At 39.6% G+C, this 22,554-nt stretch overlaps 1 protein-coding gene across 3 annotated transcripts in view; it reads left to right on the forward strand.

Moving 5' to 3' along the window:
• The window catches only part of ADK (adenosine kinase), a 489,964-nt gene that overhangs the window by 324,253 nt on the left and 143,157 nt on the right, over window positions 1-22,554 (forward strand). For all 3 annotated transcript variants that reach the window (XM_036337172.1, XM_036337170.1, XM_036337171.1), the window contains exon 7: window positions 6,184-6,354. In XM_036337172.1, the coding sequence (XP_036193065.1) occupies window positions 6,184-6,354 (171 nt within the window). The remainder of the gene's footprint in view (window positions 1-6,183; window positions 6,355-22,554) is intronic.

Here is a 22,554-nt window from a genome sequence, read left to right on the forward strand (position 1 = left end):
ATCAATAAATATGATAAGCACATAAACGTATTGCAAGACAAAATCACATGATCATATCAATCAATGCAGAAAAAAAGCATTTGACAAAATCCATCACTCTTTTTTGATAAAAATTCTCAGCAAAATGATAATAGAGGGATCAAACCTCAACATAATAAAGGCCATATATGACAAATCTATAGCCAACACCACACTCGATGGACAAAAACTAAAATCATTTCCACTAAGAACAGGAACAAGTCAGAGATGCCCTCTTTCACCATTCTTGTTCACCATAGTTCTAGAAGTCCTGGCCATAGCGATCAGACAAGAAATAGAAGGCATCCAAATTGGGAAGGAAGAAGGAAACTCATTATTTGCAGATGACATAGAAAACCCTAAAGATTCTATCAAAAAACTAATAGTCTTAATAAATGATTTCAGAAATGTAGCAGGATACAAAATTAACACCCAAAAAATCCATAGCCTTTTTATACACCAATAGTGCACTCTCAGAAAGAGAAACTTAAAAAAAATTCGATTTACCAATGCAACAAAAAAAAATTAAGTTACCTAGGAATAAACTTAACCAAGGAGGTAAAAGACCTGTTCTCTGAAAACTACATGATGTTGAAAAAAGAGATAGAGAAAGATATAAACAAGTGGAAGAATGTGCCATGTTCACGGATTGGTAGAATCAACGTCATTAAAATGTTCATATTCACAAAGCAATCTACAATGCAATTGCTATTAAAATACCAGTGCAATTGCTATTAAAATACCAATGGCATATTTCACAGACCTAGAACAAAAACTCCAAAAATGTTTATGGAATCAAAAAAGACCCCCAATAGCTGCAGCAATCTTGAAAAAGAAAAACAAAGTTGGAGGAATCACAATACCAGATACCAAGTTATACTAAAAAGCCACTGTGCTCAAAACAACCCAGTACTGGTCCAAGAACAGGCATATAGATCACTGGAACAGAACAGAGAACCCCGAAATCAACCAAAGCCACTATGCTCAATATTTGACAAAGGATGCAAGAGCATACAATGGAGCAGAGACAGTCTCTTCAATAAATGGTGTTGGGAAAATTGGACAGGTACATGCAAAAAAACCACCAACTTACACCATTCATAAGAATACAGTCAAAATGGGTAAAAGACTTAAGATAAGATGTGAAACCATAAAAGTCCTGGAAGAAAAATCTCAGACATGACTCATATCAACATGTTTGCTGATGCTTCTCCTAGGGCAGTGGTTGGCAAACCACGGCTCGTGAGCCACCTGTGGCTCTTTGGCCCCTTGAGTGTGGCTCTTCCACAAAATACCATGTGCGAGCACACACGTACAGTGCAATTGAAACTTCGTGGCCCATGCGCAGAAGTCGGTTTTCGGCCTGAGCAAGTCTATTTTGAAGAAGTGGCGTTAGAAGAAGTGGGAGGTGTTGGTCGGTCGGGCCACGGGATACGCAGCGCGGGGGAGGTGCGCGCGATTCATGCAGGAGTTGAGTGAGCCAGTCAGTCAGCAGTCTCATGTGCAGTGGTTAGTGCTAGTCGCATCAGCAAATTGTGCGCGGGTGACAAAAGTACCTGCTCAAAGCATAAAGTTAACTGTATTTTTCCAACCAGCTGCAAATCCTACAGGTATTTTTGTCGGCAATTTAAGAATTGTAATTCTTTTGTCTTGGTGGCTTTATTATTATAAAATGAAACATTTTTTTAGGTGCCCTGTTTGACATGACTACAAAGAAGAAGCAAAGAAAAACAGAAGACGAAAACCGTGAATTTAAAGTTGAATTTAAAGTTGAATATAGTTTAAGTTTAAAAAATGTGGCTCTCAAAAGAAATTTCAATCGTTGTACTGTTGATATTTGGCACTGTTGACTTATGAGTTTGCCGACCACTGACCTAGGGCAATGGAAACTAAGGCGAATATAAACAAATGAAACTGCATTAAAATAAAAAGCCTCTGCACTGCCAAAAACAAAACAAAACCAAAAAAAAACCAAAAAAACACATCAACAAAATGACAAGAGAGCCCACTACATGGGAGAACATATTTGCCAATGATTGATCCAATAAAGGGTTAATTTCCAAAAAATATAGGAAACTCATACAACTTAGCAAAAGGAAGACAAACAATCCAATTTAAAAAATGGGCAAAGGACCTAAATTGATACTTATCCAAAGTGAACATATAGAAAGCCAAGAGACATGAAAAAACTAGTGGGCCAGTGCACGAAATTCATGCAATTTAAAAGGTAATTAATTAGAGGAAATATTTTAATATTGCTATTTGCCCTTTCTCTATAGTAGAAGTATCAGAGATGGAAGAAAATTAGTAAAATGTATATGAAAATCTCCCTCCTGTCAGAGTCTGGGGCACGCCGCAGGAATCGCATGAGACCCGGGCCTGGCCAGCCCCACCCCTGTCAAGCCCTGCAGGGTGGAGGGCACAGCCTCAGGTCCCCCAGCCTGGAGCTGGGAGGGGGGGCAGCCTCAGGTCCCCTGTCAAGCCCCGCCAGGTGGGATGCGCGGCCTCAGGTCCCCTGGCCCCGGTGCAAGGGCATGACAACCATTTCATATTAGCTCTTTATTATATAGGATGCTCAAATTCACTAATCATCTGAGAGATGCAGATCAAAATCACAATGAGATATCACCTCACACCTGTCAGAATGGCTATCATTAACAAAGCAACAAATGACAAGTATTGTGAGGTTGTGGAGAAAAGGGAACCCTAGTACACTGCTGGTGGGAATGCAGACTGATGCATCCAGTGTGGAAAACAGTATGGAGTTTCCTCAAAAAAATTAAAAATGGAACTGCCATTTGATCTAGTGATCCCACTTCTAAGAATATATCCGAAGAAACCCGAAACACTCATCAGAAAGAATATATGCACCCCTATGTTCATAGCAGTGCAATTTACAGTAGCTAAGACTTGGAAATAGCCTAAGTGCCCATCAGCAGATGAATGGATAAAAAGCTATGGTACAGTTACACAGTGGAATACTACACGGCAATAAAAAAGGAGGAACTCTTACCATTTGCAACAGCATATATTGACCTGGAGAGTATTATGCTGAGAGAAATAAGCCAGTCAGAGAGAGAAATATCACATAATCTCATTCATATGTGGAATCTATTGAACCAAATAAACTGATGATCAGAAATAGACCCAGAGACATAGAAGCATGAACAGACTGTTGAACCTCAGAGGGAAGGCAGGGGAGCGTGGGTGGGAAGAGATCAACCAATGAACTTATATGCATATGTGCATAACCTGTGGACACAGAATGGGGTGGTGAGGGCCTGGGAGGAGGGGGATGGGAGCGGAGAGGTTAATAGGGGCAAAAGGAGAACTTATGTAATACTTTCAACAATAAAGATTTAAAAAATAAATACAAAAAAGAAAAACATCTTTTTTTTCTTTTTAAACTTTCCAAAGTTGGCATGAAAGAAGTGCTTAGTCCCTTAGTTGTAAATGAATATTTCAATAGCTTTGTTGGTAACTTTTAAAATAGTTTCCTTCACATTTTCTAGGTTACTCTTCAATTTATAAGCTGCTCTTCTCCCCTCTGGTTCCCTCACTTCCTCTGGTTTCGTGCTCTAACACATTGTTTGCAGGTAGTTTTTATCGCGCGCTACCAGGTGGCATGGGCCATTTTTGCAGTTGAATAGATTGATTACCATTAGACCTGGAAGTACATACATAATTCACCATTGTATGTGCTAGATACCCAAATTTTGTCCTTTGGAATTCGTATATCTGCATGTTAGCATCCCTTTAGAGCAATAAAAAAGTATAAAAATAAACATATTTATACGTTACCCACATTCTACCGCTAGTCTATAAAAAATGTATTAATACGTGTCCCACGCTCTACTACCAGTCAACGTAAAACGTATAAATACGTTTCCCGCATACAATGTGCTAATTATTCTCCCTCTCTTGCTTCTTCATTCTTTTTATCCAGTAGTTCCTTTTCATTGAAGAGCAAAAATGCTCAAACTTTATTTTGTTTATTTTATAAAAACAACTCTCTCACCCCTTATCCCCACTAAAAATATCTTCCTGCTCTTTTCTTCTCTATTGTCTGTTCAAACTAAGAGCATTATCTTCGCAGTCATTTCAATCCAACCAAGTTCCATCACATATAAACTATGACCTGAGGGTCATTTCTTAACTTTCTTATCTTGTCATCTTTGTTCATAAAATGAGAATAGTAATAGTATCCACCTCGTGGGTTTGATGTAAGGAAAAAATGGTAATAACTGAGTTAATATACATAAAGCTTTTAGTATAGTATTTGGAACACAATAATTCAGTAAGTTTCAGGTGATTTTATATTATTCACCAATAAATCTCCCAAAATAATTTATAATCCTTACTCTTTACTTTCTCATTCCTTCTTTAGCAAGTATCTCTTTGTACCTTCATAACATAAGTACATTCTCCTTTGGCTTTTACATCCAATCCTGTGGCTTTTGCTCAGTCCTTTCTCTACCCATTAATCGCATTGCATATCTTTAACTCTCTTCTAGAGGTTTCCCTTGTTCGATTTTTCTTTCATCACTTTTACTGTCCTCATTTGTCTCCTTTCCCCCCTTTATTGTCCTCTTGTTCTCTCCTTGAAAAAGCTATGGGGTCCCAGGTCCATATATGCTGTTGCAAATGGTTGCAAATTTTTTCTTCTATCCCCTAATTTTTGTTCTTCTCCATTCTGTGGTTTGTCCTCTTCTTTTTCTCCATTCTCTTCCTTGGTAATTACAACCCTCTTTACTGTCACCTTCCAGAGCCTTTCTCCTGAGTCCAACTTTCTCATATAGATTAGGGGGTCCCTTAACACCACAAAGAGAGTATAAACACAACTAAACACTCTTTATTTCCATTTAAACCAGGTCTTATTCTGGACATTTTTATTTCTATTAATGGTAGAACCGTATTCAAAATCTCAGTCATCTTCTGACTTTTCCTTTGTCCCTTACATCTTAAACAATTGGAAGTGCAGAATGTTCCCAGGATGATTACCTTTTGCAGAACTAAATGTAGCTTTGATTGACTGTTGCTGAATTTTTGGTGTCCACATTAACATTTCTTTCAATTTTCTTACAAGTTTGTTATTCCATTCTTTCAAGGGAAACTTTATTATCCACGATCCTTTCCCATCCCACCTAACAGACTCCTAATCTGCCCCTCCAGGCCCTTTGTGTTGTTCACCTGGCTGGCCTATCCAGCTTTACCATCTATTGTCCGTTATTTATTCCTCCACACACTTGTTCCCCATTCAAACCAATTTCCTATATAAGCATCCACGTCTTTGCTTATGCTTTCTTCATCTAAAATGTGTAGATATATTTTAAAGACTTTTACTAATGTGTCAGACATAGATATATAGCATTTTAAAATATAGCTTTCCTGACATGAAATTTTAATTAAAATATTTTTAATTCAGATCTTCCTTTAAAAAATCAGTTTAGAGCCCTGACTGGTTTGGCTCAGTGGATGGAGTGTCGGCCTGCGGACTGGAAGGTCCCAGGTTCGATTCCGGTCAAGGGCATGTACTTTAGTTGCAGGCACATCCCCAGTAGGAGGTGTGCAGGAGGCAGCTGATCAATGTTTCTCTTTCATCGATGTTTCTAACTCTCTATCTCTCTCCCTTCCTCTCTGTAAAAAATCAATAAAATATATTTTAAAATAAATAAATAAATAAATAATAAAAAATCAGTTTAGATATTAATAAGGTAACAAACTATGATCTTAATAAACTAATCTTTAAATAAATATCATGTTACGTTTACAAGAATATGAAGTGTCTCTAAGAAGTTTGAGGGATCTAATCTGCCTTCATTACTATTTCTCTGATTTAAATGTAATTATTGTCTTGAATGAGACCTTTCAAATATTTTTTCTTATGTAGATATCCAGAAATTCTTTAGTGTTGAGTATACAAATCTAATATGAAATAAGTAATGTTATACTCTGACGTAATGGCACATATCAAACATACAGTACTCATATAATAAACTTTTCTCCTGATCAAATGCTGCTGTTTTCTGCCTTGCATTTTTTACTATATTTTAAAGTGTGTATTATATGGGCTTTTTGTATTTTATATAGGTTTCTTTTATTCTCACTGAGAGTGACTAGGGAGATTGCATTTCTAATTTTTCCTTCTTTTTTTTCTTTACCCAGGGCTTTTTTCTTACCGTTTCACCAGAGTCGGTGTTAAAAGTGGCTCAGCATGCTTCTGCGAACAACAGAATTTTCACTTTGAACCTGTCTGCACCATTTATTAGTCAGTTCTACAAGGAACCATTGATGAAAATTATGCCTTATGTTGACATACTTTTTGGAAATGAGACAGTGAGTTACTCTTTTTCCTTTTTTTAAGTGCCTGTGCTTTTTGGTTTCTGGTTTGTGTATAAGTTTAGAAATTATATAAATAAAAACCAAAACAATTACATACATATATTTGAGAATTATACAATAGAACTGCCTAATTTTGGAACATTAATTCAATATTTCCAGTATTTCCTTCAGTATATGTTAATTTCTTACATAGTAAAAAAACTGTTTTTAAAGGGATAGGTTATTGAAGTTTATAATTTACATATAGTAAGATTCACTCTTTTTACCATACATTTCTGTGAGCTTTTGCAAATGCAATAAATCTGACGTATAACCATGACCACAGTCAAGATAAAAACCACTTTCATCACTACCCCTTTTAGTCAACTCTTCTCCCCATCCTGAGCCCTTGACATAAACTAATTTGTTTTCTGACCAGTAAAATAATGTTTTCCTCTGAAATTTTCATGGATTAAGGTAAGAGACATCTAGTTTAAAATAAATGTTTTATGAAGTTAAGTAGCTCTTCAAAGTGTGAATCTAATTTAATAAATTATGAGTAAATGTTTATATGTTATACTTTGTATTAAATCTCTTTATTAATAGTATCATTTTTGCTAATATTTATATGTTATATTTGATGGTGATGAATGGAATTGTATTTGAATTTTTGCAGCCTTTTCTTTTTATCAAGAATATACTTTAATTCTAAATTAGTGGAAAATAGGTTTTTTTTCTCACTTAGATTTAGAGCTTTTGTCTAACCTGTATACTTTAATAATCCAGGAAATAGGGAAAAAAGAGAACTTTAGTGTATCTTCATTTGGCCTGGGCAGTATTACTTAAATTTCATGAATCTTGGGGTCTTTATATGTAAAGTAAACATGTTCTTAATTATACCAGAAGTCTATTCTAATTCTAATTCCATGGTTCTAACATAGTTTGGTTGTATTCACTGATTTTGTATCTAAATGAGATCACTGTGTTGTCTTCCTAGAATAACATCAAATTTAACCTGGAAATAATTATTAATGAAATCAACCTGAATGATTTCTAGTAAGAATATGGTATGAATATCTTTAAAAGCACTAACAAGTCAAAGGAAATGCTACATTCTTGATGATTTACAAACTAACTTAATGGCAAGAAGTAGTGGTAAAAGCCTTAAATTCCTATTTATCTCCTAGAAGTCTCATTTGACTAAAATATATCTTTTAGATTTTCCTTATTGCCAGTTTTATTTTCTGAAGGGTACAGGAAGTAACTAGGAAAAGCGGTACTCTAGCCCTTTAAATAACATGAAAGAATTGGTCATCAATATGGCAGTCTGAGAATTTGGGGAGAAATTGATGCTTTGACTTCTTCTTCTTTTTTTCTTTTTTTTTTTTTTTTTGCTTTCAGAGAGGAAGGGAGAGGAAGAGCGAGATAGAAACATCAATGATGAGAGAGAATCATTAATTGGCTGCCTCCTACACAACCCCTACTGGGGATCAAGCTGGCAACCCCGGGCACGTGCCCTTGACTGGAATCGAACCTGGGACCCTTCGGTCCACGGGCCGACGCTCTATCCACTGAGCCAGACCAGCTCATTATAGTCAGAAAAGATCAGACTGGCAATACGTAAATAGATGCTCTAGATAGAGTCTCTAGAGTCTAGACTTTAAGAAGACAAACTTATAAAAACCTTTTAAAAAGATAAATATGATTCCAAAGAATCAGACTTCAGATGTAAAGACAACTTGAGAGGTTTGAAAACAATCAAAAATTCAACTCTGACTTTATAATCTCAAATGACCTTAATTAGGAAGAAAATGGGAGGAATATTAAGAAAACATTACAGAGCACACAGAAAACTTTAATAAGAGCTTCCATTTATTAAACACAGGTAAAAAAAAAAAAAAAAAAAGAAAGAAAGAAAGAAAAGAAAAGATAGAAAGCATTTCTAAAACCAGGAAACAGTGCTAAAAGTTTTACAGAGATAAACGAGAATAGAAAAGAATAGAAGCCCCAAAATGATTAGGTTTGCAGAAAATGCTGATGATATAAAAATGGTCTTTACTTAAAAAAAAAAAAATGACTCCAAATGCACAGACAACAACAGAAAAAGTAATTGGACTTCATCAAAATTAAAATGTTTGTGCATCAGAGGACACTTCCTTTTTATGTTTATATATTTTTATTTATTTCAGAAGGGAAGGGAGAGAGAGAGAAAAAGAGAAAAACATCAATGGTGAGAGAGAATCATTCATCGGCTGTCTCCTGCACGCACCCAACTAGGGATTGAGCCCACAACCCAGGCATTTGTCCTGACCGTGACCTCCTAGTTCATAGGTGATAATGCTGCACCACTGAGCCACACCAGCTGGGCAAAGGACACTTTTAAGAAAGTGAAAAAGACAATCCATGGAATGGAAGGGAAGATTTATAAATAATACATCTGATAAGGAATATCCAGAATATATGTCTTAACAACAAGAAAATAGTCAACCCAATTCCAAAATGATCAAAGAACTTAGTAAACATTTCTCCAAAGAAGATATCTAGCAAGCACATAAAAGATGCTCACCATCACTAATCATTAGAGATATGTATATGAAAGCTAAAATAAGATACCACTTGGCACCCAGGAGGATGACTAATACCAAAAATATGGAAAAACAAATGTTAACAGGATGTGTAGAAATTAGAACCCTTGTGCACTGATGGTGGGAATTGAAAGGCTGCAGGAAAACAATTTAGTGGTTCCTCAAAAAGTTAAACATAGATTTATTCCATTTGATCCAGCCAGTCCATTTCTACTTTGTACCCCAAATACCTGAAAACAGGGGTTCAAATGCTAATGTTTATGGCAGCATTATTCACAATAGTCAAAAGTTAGAAACAATCCAAATGTTGTTCCTCATTAGATGAATAAACAAAATTTGGTATATACAGTTGATTCTTGAGAAACATGGGTTTGAACTGTGCAGGTCCACTTATATACAGGGGTGGGTTTTTTTTCAATAAATATGAACAGTGCTGCAAATGTATTTTGTCTTATGATTTTCTTAATAGCATTTTCTTTTCTCTAGCTTCATTTATTGTAAGAATACAGTATATAAAACATCATATACAAAATATGTGTTAATCAACTGTTACTGTTATCAGTAAAGCTTCTGGTCAACAATAGGCTATTAGTAATTTAGTTAAGTTTTGGGGAAGTCAGAAGTTATACAAAGATTTTCAACTGCATGGGGGTTTGGTGCCCCTAACTCCCATGTTATTCAAGAGTCACTATACATACAATGGAATATATTATCTAACCTTAAAAAAGAATGTAATTGTAATACGTGTTACAGCATGAACAAACCTTGAAAACATTAAGTGAAATAAGCCATAAACAAATAAACAACTATTGGATTTTCCTATGGCGAATTTACTTATAAGTGGTACCTAGAATAGTCAAATCCATACAGACAAACAGTAGAATAATAGTTTTAGGCACTGGGGTAAAGAGGACAATAAAAGTTCTGGAAATAGATAGTAGTGATGGTTGCACAACACTGTAAATGTACTTTATGTACTGAATTTAATACTTAAAATGGTAAAATTATATATATATACATATATCACATTAAAAAAATGATTGATTCTACAAACCAGAAAAGTTAAAGTTTGACTGGAACTTGATAGATCATATTAGAACTCATTTTTCCCTACCCAGAAGAGAAAGTGGTAAAATTATAAGCTGCTACATGGCTACAAGTCATGTATGTTTAATTTTTTGGTGGGATTAGTATTCATATGAATTCATTTCAACAGATACATAGTGCTTATTTTGGCAAACCAATAAACAGTGGGTGTATAATATTTTTGAGACAATCTGTCATAATATGAATTATAGAATAATAAATATTGGATATAGGGCAATTAGATATATTTGGTGTTTTGTTGAACCAGTTTCAGAAAGCCTGCTGATAAATAGATTTTTAGTAATAAGCCTCAAGGTTTACTCGGAGCTTTCATTCGGATAAAGCTGTATTTACAGATAGTGCAGATTCAGAGAATGCAAATAATGCACCACTTTAACAAATATCAGGTAGGTTCAATGTCAAAATGAGACTTAAAACTTTTAATAGACTGGAAATATCTGTAGAGTGATGAAATTTAATAAGGATAAATAAAAATGTTACTATATTTTATTATAAAAAGCAAGTACAGTATTGTGAGCTTTATCCCTTTAACCTCATGAAGATTGGGAAAAGAACCACCTGAAAAGATTAGAGGGAATAATACTCAGAGTACACATAGGGCCTGTAACCATTCTTGTTTCACTAGCCAGAGTGGAAAACCTCAAAATTCATGGGGCCTCAAAGTACTTAGAAACTTACAGAGGCAAAATTAGTCTAGAGTAGAAGCTACATAGTCCTGCCTAACAATATTATTTCTATTATATTTTATATAAAGCCTAAGCAACCGGACAACCGGCTGGTAGCTATGACACGCACCAACCACCAGGGGGCAGATGCTCAAAACAGGCACTGCCCCCTGGTGGTCAGTGTGCTCCCACAGCCAACCTCCTGTGGCCGCCAACTTCCCACAGTACCTCCCACCGGCCAGCCGGCTCCTATCGGCCCCAATTGGGACTGGGTGAGATGGCCCCAATTGGCCCAATCGCAGGCCAGGCCGAGGGACCCCACCTGTGCACGAATTCGTGCACCAGGCCTCGAGTTCAAATATAATTGACAGCCCTTATGTAATGGACAAATTCCTTGAAAGACATAAAGTACCAAAGCACACTCACCTAGAAATAGGGCTATTTGGATTATGTATCAAAGAAATTAAATTTTTAGTTAAAACCATTCCCACAAAGAAAACTCAAGGGCCAGATTACTTCAATGTTGAATTCTACCACTTATTTAAGGAAGAAATAATACCAGTTCTATATGAATTATCCCACAAACTTGAAGAGGAAAAATCACTGCCCAAAACAAAGAATTAAAAGAGAACTACTGCCTTAGCAGGTGTTGATCAGTGGTTAGAACATCAGCCCATGGTTCCCAGGGTCAAGGGCACATACCTGTGTTGCAGGTTTAATTCTCAGCCCCAGTAGGGACTGTTCAGGAGTCAACTAATCAATGTGTCTCTCTCCTCTCCCTCTCCCCCTCTCTACCTCTCTCCCTCTCTCCCTCTCCCTTTCTCTCTTCCCCCCTTCCTTCCACTCTTTAAAAATCAATGGAAAAAATATCCTTGGGTGAGGATTAACAGACACACACACACACACACACACACACAAAAAAAAAAAACAAAAAACTACTGACCCATATCCCTCATAAATATAGATGCAAAAATTCTTAAGATAGTTTTAGCAAATCAAACCCAACAATATATAAAAAGAATAATGCAGGGTTGGTTAAACATTTAAAAACCAACTATTATAATTCTCCTTAGTAAAACTAAAAAAGAAAAAATATGCTCAGCTTAATAGACACAGAAAAAAACATCTAACAAAATCCAATATCTATTCAGGGTGATAAAACCCTCAGAATACTAGGAATAGAAGAAAACTTGTTTAACCCTATAAAAAACATCCACAAAAATTGTACAGCTAACGTTTTACTAAATGATGGAAGACTGAATAGTTTCCTCTAAGATCAGGAACAAAGCAAGGATGTTCACTTTCTTTACTTTTCTTCAGCATTGTACAGTGTGAATAAGGTATGAAAACATCCAGTTTAAGAAAGAAGTAAAAATTTATCAAACACCATGATACTCTGTAAAAAATCCTATGGAATCTACAAAAAGCTATTAGAACTAGAAGTGAGTTTAGCAAGGTTGTGGGGTACAAGAAAAATATACAAAAACCAATTATTTTTCTATATATTAGCAACAAACACTCAGAAATTGAAATTTTAAAATACTATTTTTGATACCATCATAATAAATGACATACTTTGAAAGTAATGGATGCTTTCCTTATCTTGATTGTGGTATGGTTTCAGGACTTTATACATGTGTCATAACTTAATCTAATTAGCCTGGCCGGCATGGCTCAGTGGTTGAAAGTTGAGGTCACAGTTAGATTCCGTGTCAGGGCACATGCCCGGGTTGCAAGCTCCATCCCCAGTAGGGGGCATGCAGGAGGCAGCCAATCGATGATTCTCATCATTGATGTTTCTCTCTCTCTCTCTCCCTCTCCCTTCTTCTCTGAAATCAATAAAAAATATATTTTTTTAAAAGCTTATCTAATTATATACTTGTAATTTGGGCAGATTATTATATGTCAATTACATCACATAAAGCTATTTTTTAAAGTATATGTACTGTGTGATTACATTTATATAGGCTTAAAAATAGGAAAAATTAATCTAGAGTAGTTCTAATAAAAACTTTCAAAGAACCAATGTTAGAATGAAGAAATACCAACTTCCTAAAGTCATAAAGGGTGTCCACAAAAACTGTTATGTAACCTGCACAGCAATTCTGTGGCTGGTTTTCTAAGGCATTTGTAAAGGGTCAGCTTCACTCATAGAAAGTACTCAGTTTTTGTTAGGTGGTGTTAGTAGTTCTATAGGAGTGCTGAGTCCTCTCTTAATTAAGTTCCACTTAACTAACTTGCTTAGATAACATGCAGTCCCATTTGCTTGATAAATATAACAAGTGGGGCCAAGTGAGTGAAGGAAAACTCGTTGCTATTAGGTTATTCTCTGGTATACCACCTTACTTTCCTTCCTACAAAATTGTTTATCAAGAGTCAATTTATTTGTTCCTAAGCCTTTTTATGCAATCTGTCTTCCTTATGTAATTATTTAATTATTATGTAATCTGATAAAATGTGAGTGCAAATAGAATGAAAATTAGTTTAGAGAATTAAGTTTGGGAACAAAACTCAATAAATTCATATTGCTTTTTTTTAAGTTGCTCTTGAATTAGATGTGGGCATGAAAAGTATAAAAGATTAAAGGAAGAAAGAAAACTATAACTGTCTCCACTCATGGAGGGCTTCATGTCTTTAAGTTTTTATTCTACTGAAACTGGAATTCATAAACTATGAATTATGGATTTAGTTCTATAAGAAAGACACAAACTAAAAGTCTTGAACTTGCTTTAAATATTAGCAAGTTTAAACATTAAACATTTAGATGTTTTCCCTTAATTTAATCAGTTTGCTGGTTTATTAGCCTATACTGTTCCTTCAGTTTCCTTATATGTAAAGTGTGGGATTTGTGTAAAAATACCAGATGATCTTTCAAATTTTTTCTTATAGTTTAAAAATGATTAAAAACAAAAATTAATTTCCTCACATATTCCATTATTCAGTAACACTAACCGATTTTATTATAAATTAACAAAGTCCTTGTTCTGAAGTCTAAAATAATGTATGGCCTAACATATTAATTTTAGATATTTTTTTCATTGTGAGTGTTAGAGACTCAACTGTAGTGCCCTTCAAGCTAGATTTTTCCCATCTCTCACTCCCTCTATCTCTTTTCTCTGATTTGCCCAGAGTAAAGGATATTCTTCTCTAAAGAATATTGGAAAATATTTGGTGGGGCACATCCTAAGACAAAATAGAATATCACGCCACACGAATATCATTCTCGCATTAATGTAATAAAAACAAATTATTAAATTATGTGATTTACGTTTTTCTTTTTTTTCAATTCTGGTAAAAAAAAAAAAATACATACCATAAAATTTACCACTCTTAAGTGTATAATTCAGTGGCATTAACTATACTTACAATATTTTACAGCCATCACCATTATCCATTTCCAGAATCCTTTCATCATCCCAAACAGGAGCTCTGTATACATATCCTATCTAATAAAAGAGAAACATGGTAATTGGCATACGACCGCTACCCTTCCCATTGGCTAATCAGGGAAATATGCAAATTAACTGCCAGCCAAGATGGCTGCCGGCAGCCAGGCAGCTTGAAACTAACATGAGACTTGCTTGCTTCAGTGACGGAGGACTCCAACCTTCCCCGCCTGCCACTGCAGGCCTCTGAGCTGCAACTCTAGCAGCTATGTAACAAATGTAGAAGCTAAACAAAACCTCAGAAACCTGCTTTAGTCCGGGCTTCAGCCAGCAGAATCGCAACATTGTAAGCAAAGGCCAGAAACCTACTTTCAGCAGCGGAGGCCTAAGAGCTGGAGCCAAGCCTCAAAGCTAAAGCTGACAGGGGGCAGCGCCCAAACACCCTGATCGCCCTGCGGCTCTGTGTGTGACAGGGGGCGGGGGCACAACCTCCCTATCCACCCTGCTCTGTTCGTGACAGGGGAAGGCATCCCAACCCCCTGATCAGCCCTGCTCTGTGCCTGATAGGGGGGAGCTCCCCAATCCCCTGATTGCCCTGTGGCTCTGTGTGTGACAGGGTGCAGCACCCCCACCCCCCCACCCCCACGGGCCCTGCTCTGTGTGTGATGGGGTAGAGCCATAACCTCCCCATCGGCCATGCCCTGCGTGTGAGAGTGGCGGCACCCCAACCCCCTGATCGGTCCTGCTCTGTGGGTGATAGAGGGCGGCGCCCCAACCTCCTGATGGGCCCTGCTCTGTGCGTGACAGGGGGCAGCGCCCCAACCCCCTGATTGGCCCTGCTCTGTGTGTGACAGGGTACAGAGCCCCAACCCCCTGATTGGCCCTGCTCTGTGCGTGATAGGGGGTGGCGCCGCAACCTCCCCATCGACCCTGCCTTGAGTGTGACGGGGGCGGTGCCCCAACCCCCCTGATGGGCCCTGCTCTGAGCCCAACCAGGGGCTGCACCTAGGGATTGGGCCTGCCCTCTGCCACCTGGGAGCAGGCCTAAGCCAGCAGGTCATTATTTCCCAAGGGGTCCCAGACTGCGAAAGGGCACAGGCCGGGCTGACGGACCCCCCTCCCCACCGAGTGCACAAATTTTTGTGCACCGGGCCTCTAGTATAATAATAAAAGCGTAATATGCTAATTAGACCCAACGTCCTTATGAAACTGGAGCTGCGAGGGCTGAGGCAGCCGCTGCAGTTGCCTCAGGCCGAGGCAAGCCGCCATGGCTGTGAGGGCCAAGCCCCATGCACAAATTTCATGCATTGGGCCACTACTCCTATATAATAAAAGGCTAATATGCAAATTGTCCCCTTGGGAGTTCGACCACTCTCTGACGTGCGCTGACCGCCAGGGGGCAGTGCAGGATGAAGGAAGGCCCCAGCTGGCAGCAGGCAGCCAGGGGAAGGAAGGCCCCAATCAGCCCTGATCACTGGCCAGGCCTAGAGACCCTACCCATGCACAAATTTCATGCACCAGGCCCCTAGTTCAACAATAATTTCCCATTCCCCACCCTCACAGTGTCCCTGATTACCACTAATTTATTGTCTGTGTCTATAAATTTGCCTCTTGTGGGTACCTCATATATGTAGTATCATACAATAGTTTTCTGTGTCTGGCTTATTTCACTTAACATAATGTTTTCAAGGCTCATCCATATTATAGCATATATCAGAATTTCACTGTTTATCCATTCATCTGTTGATAGATATTCAGTTTTTTCCACCTTTTGGTTTTGTGAATAATGCTGCTTTGAACACTGATGTGCAAGTATTGTTTGAGTCCCTGCCTTAAAGACTTTAGGGTATATATTTACAAGTGGAATTGTTACCGGCATTGGAGTTCTTGGGTTCCCCAAGATAGAAATCGAGAAGTTTTGAGACAGATTTTATTAAAGTTAATGCTGGAGTATAAGGGAGACAGCACAGAGGAAAGGAAGATCCTCTGATCTGGCTTCAGGGCTGGCTCTGCCTGGCTGCTTTTATATGCTGGGGACAAAGCGAGCTTGCATGAAAAGGTGGGCTTGTGCAGAAAGGAAGGCTTGTGCAAAAAAAGTGAGCTTGTGAAGGGTTCAGGGAGTGGAATTTTCCATGTCAGGGTAGGGTTACTTCCTCCTTCTGTCCAGTTGCTTGGCAAATATTTTGCCTAAGCTATGGGGGCAAAATGTTGGTGTTGCTTATTACCGCCATTCCAGTAAGGTCATATAGTGGCCAAACCTTGACCATCTCTGTGCATGTGGAACAGTGGTTTTGACATCTTCTGGCCACCTGGTCTTAACTTGGCTTCCTGACCACCTAGTATTTTTCCATTCTCAGGTTAAAGTTCCTGTACTATCTCAGAATCACTGGAACATCCTATCTAATAAAGAGGGAATATGCTAATTGACCGTCATGCCCTCGCAAGATGGCGGTGCCCACAGCCACAAGGTGGCGGCACCCAATCACCTCAGCCCCGCCTCATCCAGCCTCAGTCCCCCAGTCCCCTCAGCCCTGCAGGGGAAGGCAATGGGGGGCGATTGGGCTGGCAGGGGAGGGCAGTTGGGGATGATCATGCAGGTAGGGAAGCAGCTAGGCGTCAATCAGGCTGGCAGGGGAGCAGTTAGTGGGTTATCAGGCTGGCAAGCAGAGTGGTTAGGGGCAATCAGGCAGGCAGGCAAGTGGTTAGGAGCCAGCAGTCCTGGATTGTGAGAGGGATGTCCGACTGCCAGTTTAGGCCCAATCCCCTTGAGGGGTCCCAGATTGGAGAGGGTGCAGGCTGGACTGAGGGACACCCTCCCACCCCCGTACACAAATTTCGTGCACTGGGCCTCTAGTATGATAATCCTATATAATAAAAGGCTAATATGCAAATCAACCAAATGGTGGAACAACTGTTCGCCATGACACACTCTAGCCACCAGGGGACAGACGCTCAACACAGGAGCTGCCCCCTGGTGGTCAGTACCCTCCCATAGGGGGAGCTCCACTCAGCCAGAAGCTGGGCTCATGGCTGGCGAGCACAGCAGTGGTGGCGGGAGCCTCTCCTGCCTCTGTGGCAGCACTAAGGACCCCTCAGGGGATGTCTGATTTCTGGCTTAGGCCCGCTCCCCATAGGCCGGGCTGAGGGAACTCCCCCCTCAGTATGATAGTAATTCTATGATTAACTTTTTGAAAAACCACCAAATTGTTTTCCACAGCAGCTTCACCATTTTACATTTCTACTGGCAATGAAGGAGAGTTCCAATTTCTCTGCATCCTTGCTAACACTTGTTATTTTCCTTTTCCTTATAATAGCTGTCCTAATGGGAGTGACATAGCATCTCATTGTGATTTTGATCTGTGTGGTTTACTTTTTTGATGTTGTTGTTAAGCCTCATTCAAGGATATGTTTTCCATTGATTTTTAGAGAGAGTGAAAGGGAAGGAGGGGGAGCAAGAGAGAGAGAAACATTGATGTGAGAGAGACACATAGATTGTTGCCTCATTCATGTGCCCCACTGGGGCAAGGGATGGAACCTGCAACCCAGGTACATAACCTTGGCCAGCAATTAAACTTGCAACCCTTTGGTGCACTGACCAACGCTCTACCACTAAGCCACACTGGCCAGGGTTTACTTTTAACTGAAATGTAGAAATGCATAGAAACATACTTATATGTTGACCCAATTAAAAATTCTTGGTAACCTGTTACATTGCATTTTGTACTTTTAAACTGCACATCTGAATTTATTGCTTGGCTTGTTAAGGTTATTTTGAAACTACTTTAGTATATAAATTATTTAGATGTTACATTTTATTTTTAATTTGTTTCTGACATCTTCAACGTTTAAAACATTTCATTTTAGCTACAACCATTTGTTAGCTAGAATCACATGTAATCATCTTAATAAAGGACATTATAGCCCTAACCGGTTTGGCTCAGTGAATAGAGCATCGGCCTGCGGACTCAAGGGTCCCAGGTTCTATTCCAGTCAAGGGCATGTGCCTTGGTTGCGGGCACATCCCCAGTAGGGAGTGTGCAGGAGGCAGCTGATTGATGTTTCTCTCTCATCGATGTTTCTAACTCTCTATCCCTCTCCCTTCCTCTCTGTAAAAAATCAATAAAATATATTTTTAAAAAAATAAAGGACATTATACATGCAGGTAATTATATCCATTGATGCCTGCTAATGCAAGCTGCTTTGCAGTCATTACCTGGTAATACGTGACTAAAGAACTTGGTTATTCTTCTTGTTTTTCATTTTTATTAAATTACGTTTTTTGAATAGCATCATCTTGCAAATAGGTTCTTACAAATGGTTCTTAAGAGTAATACCTTTCAAGGTTCCATAATCGCTAGATAATTAACCTGCCAGGATTAAGTACACTCAACTTTGCCTCAGGATGCTTAGCTCTCAAGTAAGGTCAATTATCTCATGATAATAACTGCTTTGTCTAGAGTTACCACTAATTGCACAGTGAAACATCACATCACCAGTACAATGCACTTTAAGATAATTTAAATAGTAAAATACCGCTTGAAAATTAGATAGAAGAATTCAGTTTAATTATTTCATACAGATTAAGAACGATACATTTTAGATAAAACTCCCCCTCATGGACCTAGTATTTTGAATCTCACAGATGATTTCTATTTATAAAGATTATACATTGCTCTGTTTCACTGGTCATTTGGCTGGCAATATTCCCACACTGTACATCTTCTTTCAGGGAAATCAGTTTTAAACCTATTGACCCTACAGATGATTCAGTATGTTAAAAATCTCTACTACATTCCAGGGAATTTGAAATTCCTGGTTCCTTCTTGAGTTGTTTTAACTGTTTGAAAAATATTTATTTTATCAATGAATGAATTACAAAACAATGAACAAATTCTGAAGTTTGTTGTTGTGGTCATTTTTGCTGCTGTTGAGGACAGTGATGTACAGTCTAAAACAGGAATGCTACGTGAAACATCAGGACATTTTGAAAGAAACATAAAATTGACTTTGGGTATTTGAATCCAAGTTTTCTAAACCTGAATAATGGCTCTATCTCCTTATATGTAAATCCTAATCATCTTTTTTTTAAAATATATTTTTATTGATTTCAGAGAGGAAGGGAGAGGGAGAGAGAGAAACATCAATGATGAGAGAAAATCATTGATTGGCTGCCTCCTGCATGCCCCCTACTGGGGATGGAGCCCACAACCTGGGCATGTGCCCTGACTAGGAATCGAACCCTGACCTCCTGGTCGGCACTCAACCACTGAGCCACACTGGCCGGGCCCTAATCATCTTTTTACAAAACCAGATGGAATAGATTAGCTTTTTTCTTCTTTTACATGCTTTTCTGGAATGGGAGAGACTTAATTGATATTTGTTGTTTATACTGTTAAATCTTTCTAATAGCCATTGATTATATTTTAAAAGACAGTATAAAAATGAATAATTTGAAAATAGCAACAATGCTTCTAATTATAAATAATCATTGATAAACTTTTATCTGAAGTAGTTTGTCAGTTTCTGTACATCTGTTTAATGGAAGTCATTTGCTATTTCAGTATGAAAATCTGTGTAAATCTTTAAATTATATGTGCCCAATATGGATAAGTGCTGTACATACATATATCTTCAATTCAGATATTCTCTCTTTAGTTAGGAGAGTTTCTGTTCTTTGTAAGTTATTATATTGAATTTTTGGAAATACTTTTTTCTCAAGTCTATGCACATTTTATCCTCACAGAAATTCTTTGAATATTTACATCTTTTTTTCAAATCTAATTCCTTAAGATACATGATTTCTAAACATTTTCAGAGAGCTAGGATCTGTCACTAGATCCATATTCTGACAGAAGAGATGGTTTTCTTTTCACTGTATTGATACCATTGTAATTAGCTAATCCTAATATATAAAAACCCTGGGGCTGTCAGGAGTCAGGACCGGAAGCTCAACTAACCGGAAGTCAGTCCTGCAGTCAGCGCTCTGGGTTGCCGTGGTGACCCAGCACTGACTGTTGCAGTTGCAGGCATGGTGACCCAGCACTGACTGCTGAGGGGGCTGCAAATCAGGCCCAGAGAGAGGCCTGAAGAGAGAAGCAGAGTCTGATCCCTAGCCTCTGTGGCAGCTGTTGATCAGCACTTGCCTCTCTCTTTCTCTTTAGCAGCCACGCCTCCATTTCTCTCCAGGCCTCCACCGGGGCTGCTGATCAACCCCGCCTTTCTGATCAGGCCCCATTGATAGGCCCAGAGATGCTGACTGGCAGAGAAACTGACCAATCAGAACCAAATCTGGGTGAAGTGTGAGGAGCCAATGGCTGCCTAGGAGGCAGAGCTTTTGACACTGACTGTCATAGAAACTGACCAATCAGAACCAAATTGGCCAGCAGGGGAGGGCAGTTGGGGGTGAGATCAGGCTGGCAGGGGAGGGCAGTTAGGGGTGATCAGGCAGGCAGAGGCAGTTAGGGGCTCTCAGGCCAGCAGGGGAGGGCAGTTAGGGGTGATCAGGCCAGCAGGGCAGCGGTTAGGGGGTGATCAGGCTGGCAGGCAGAAGCGGTTAGGGGCAATCAGGCAGGCAGGCAATCGAGCGGTTAGGAGCCAGCAGTCCCGGATTGTTAGGGATGTCTGACTGCTGGTTTAGGCCCGATCAGACATTGACCAAGGGGTCCCAGATTGGAGAGGGTGCAGGCTGAGCGAGGGACAACCCCCCCCAGTGCACAATTTTCATGCACTGGGCCTCTAGTCCTCCTATATAATAAAAGAGAAACATGCAAATACCATCCCTCCACTATGCTCAAGCCATGCCCACTAGTCACATCCACCAGCCAATGAGGAGTGAGTATGCAAATTAACCCAACAAAGATGGCGGGTAATTTGCATACACAGAGCAGAGTGGGAGAGCTGGCAGCTTGTGGGGATGTGGCTCTCTCAGTCGGGGAAAACCCAGAGCATGGGGAGCACCAGGAATTCTGGGGTTAGTAGTTTTGGTAAGAGCCCCAGAACCAGAAGCAGAAGCCCAGAGTGCAGGGAGCACCAGGAATGCTGGGAATCGTAGTTCTGGTGGCAGACAGATCGCCTAGAGCTAGACACAAGTGAGCCTGGAGCAAGTTACTGTTGCAGTTGGGGATGGAGGGAATGCAAAGGTGAGAGACATAAGTAAAATCAGAGTGTCTAGGAAAAATTAAAGGGAAGATATCCTAAAACTTCCAGGAAATCTCTACCAATGTAGCAAAGAAAAAAAAAAGCCTTTATTTTTCTGTGAGCAACAAACCAAACTGGATTGGGGGTCTCAGACAATTTGCTCATATGATTGCAAAGACAGACAGAAAGTCCCGGATTGGAGAGGGCTCCCCGATTGGAGAGGGTGCAGGTCAGGCTGAGGGTCTCCCCCTCAACACCCCACACCCCCTCCCCTGCACGATTTTCATGCACTGGGCCTCTAGTCTATATAATAAAAGTCTAAGCAACCATTAAGGCGGAGCAACCAGAACTACCAGTCGCTATGATGTGCACTGACCACCAGGGGGCAGATGCTCAACTCAGGAGCTGCCCCCTGGTGGTCAGTGTGCTCCCTCAGGAGAGCTGCTCAACCAGAAGCCAGGCTCACGGCTGGCGAGCCCAGTGGCAGTGGCGAAAGCTTCTCCCGTCTCCGCGGCAGCACTAAGGAGCAGCAAGCAGGCGGACAGTACGGAGCGAGGGGTCCTGGACTGCGAGAGGATACAGGCTGGGCTGAGGGACTGCCCCTACCCCCACCCTCCTGGTGCACAAATTTCATGCACCAGGCCTCTAGTTATTAATAATAGGAAAGGGGCAAAAGAGGAGGCCAGACATAATAAGCATTTGGGCAGCTTGGGTATTTGGGCAGCTTCAACAGGAAGCTGCAATTCCATACTCCCCAGCTCCATTCCCTACAGATTACTAGGGGAAGGGACTGAACAAAGAGGAGATGGGCGGTTGAGCAGTGAAGTTGGGGTAAAGGAAGTTGCCTGTCAGTCAAACCTTGGAACAGAGATCATTGTTCAGAGGGGGTGGGCAATGCAAGCTGCCTCGTGGACCCCACCCACAATGGACTGATGGACTAAGACTGGGAACACAAACTAAACTAGCCTGATACTGGGTTGGACTGTGCCCCGACATGGAGCAAAAACTCTGGACAATAACTTTAATTCTAGTCCTATTGAAATCACAGCTACACTTCTTCCATGGTGGACAGAGGGAAATGGGACCTTGGGAACTCGGATTTAATTCCATAGAAATAAAGCTTTCTACAATATCTCATCCTCCCGTGCAAGTGTCAAAATTCTTTTTCTCAGGGCATCACAAGAAGCCCACTCCCACCAGCAACCTATGGTGGCGAGGAGAGTTTCCTACCGATAACAGTATCAAGATATTCCCAACGTGAATGTGGGGGATAGGGCTCTATCTAAAATGGTAATTCCTCTTTTTTAAAAAGTGCCTTGTTTCTTGCATTGAAAA

The sequence above is a fragment of the Myotis myotis genome, unplaced genomic scaffold, assembly GCF_014108235.1.
Source record: "Myotis myotis isolate mMyoMyo1 unplaced genomic scaffold, mMyoMyo1.p scaffold_m19_p_15, whole genome shotgun sequence".
Lineage (NCBI taxonomy): Eukaryota > Metazoa > Chordata > Mammalia > Chiroptera > Vespertilionidae > Myotis > Myotis myotis.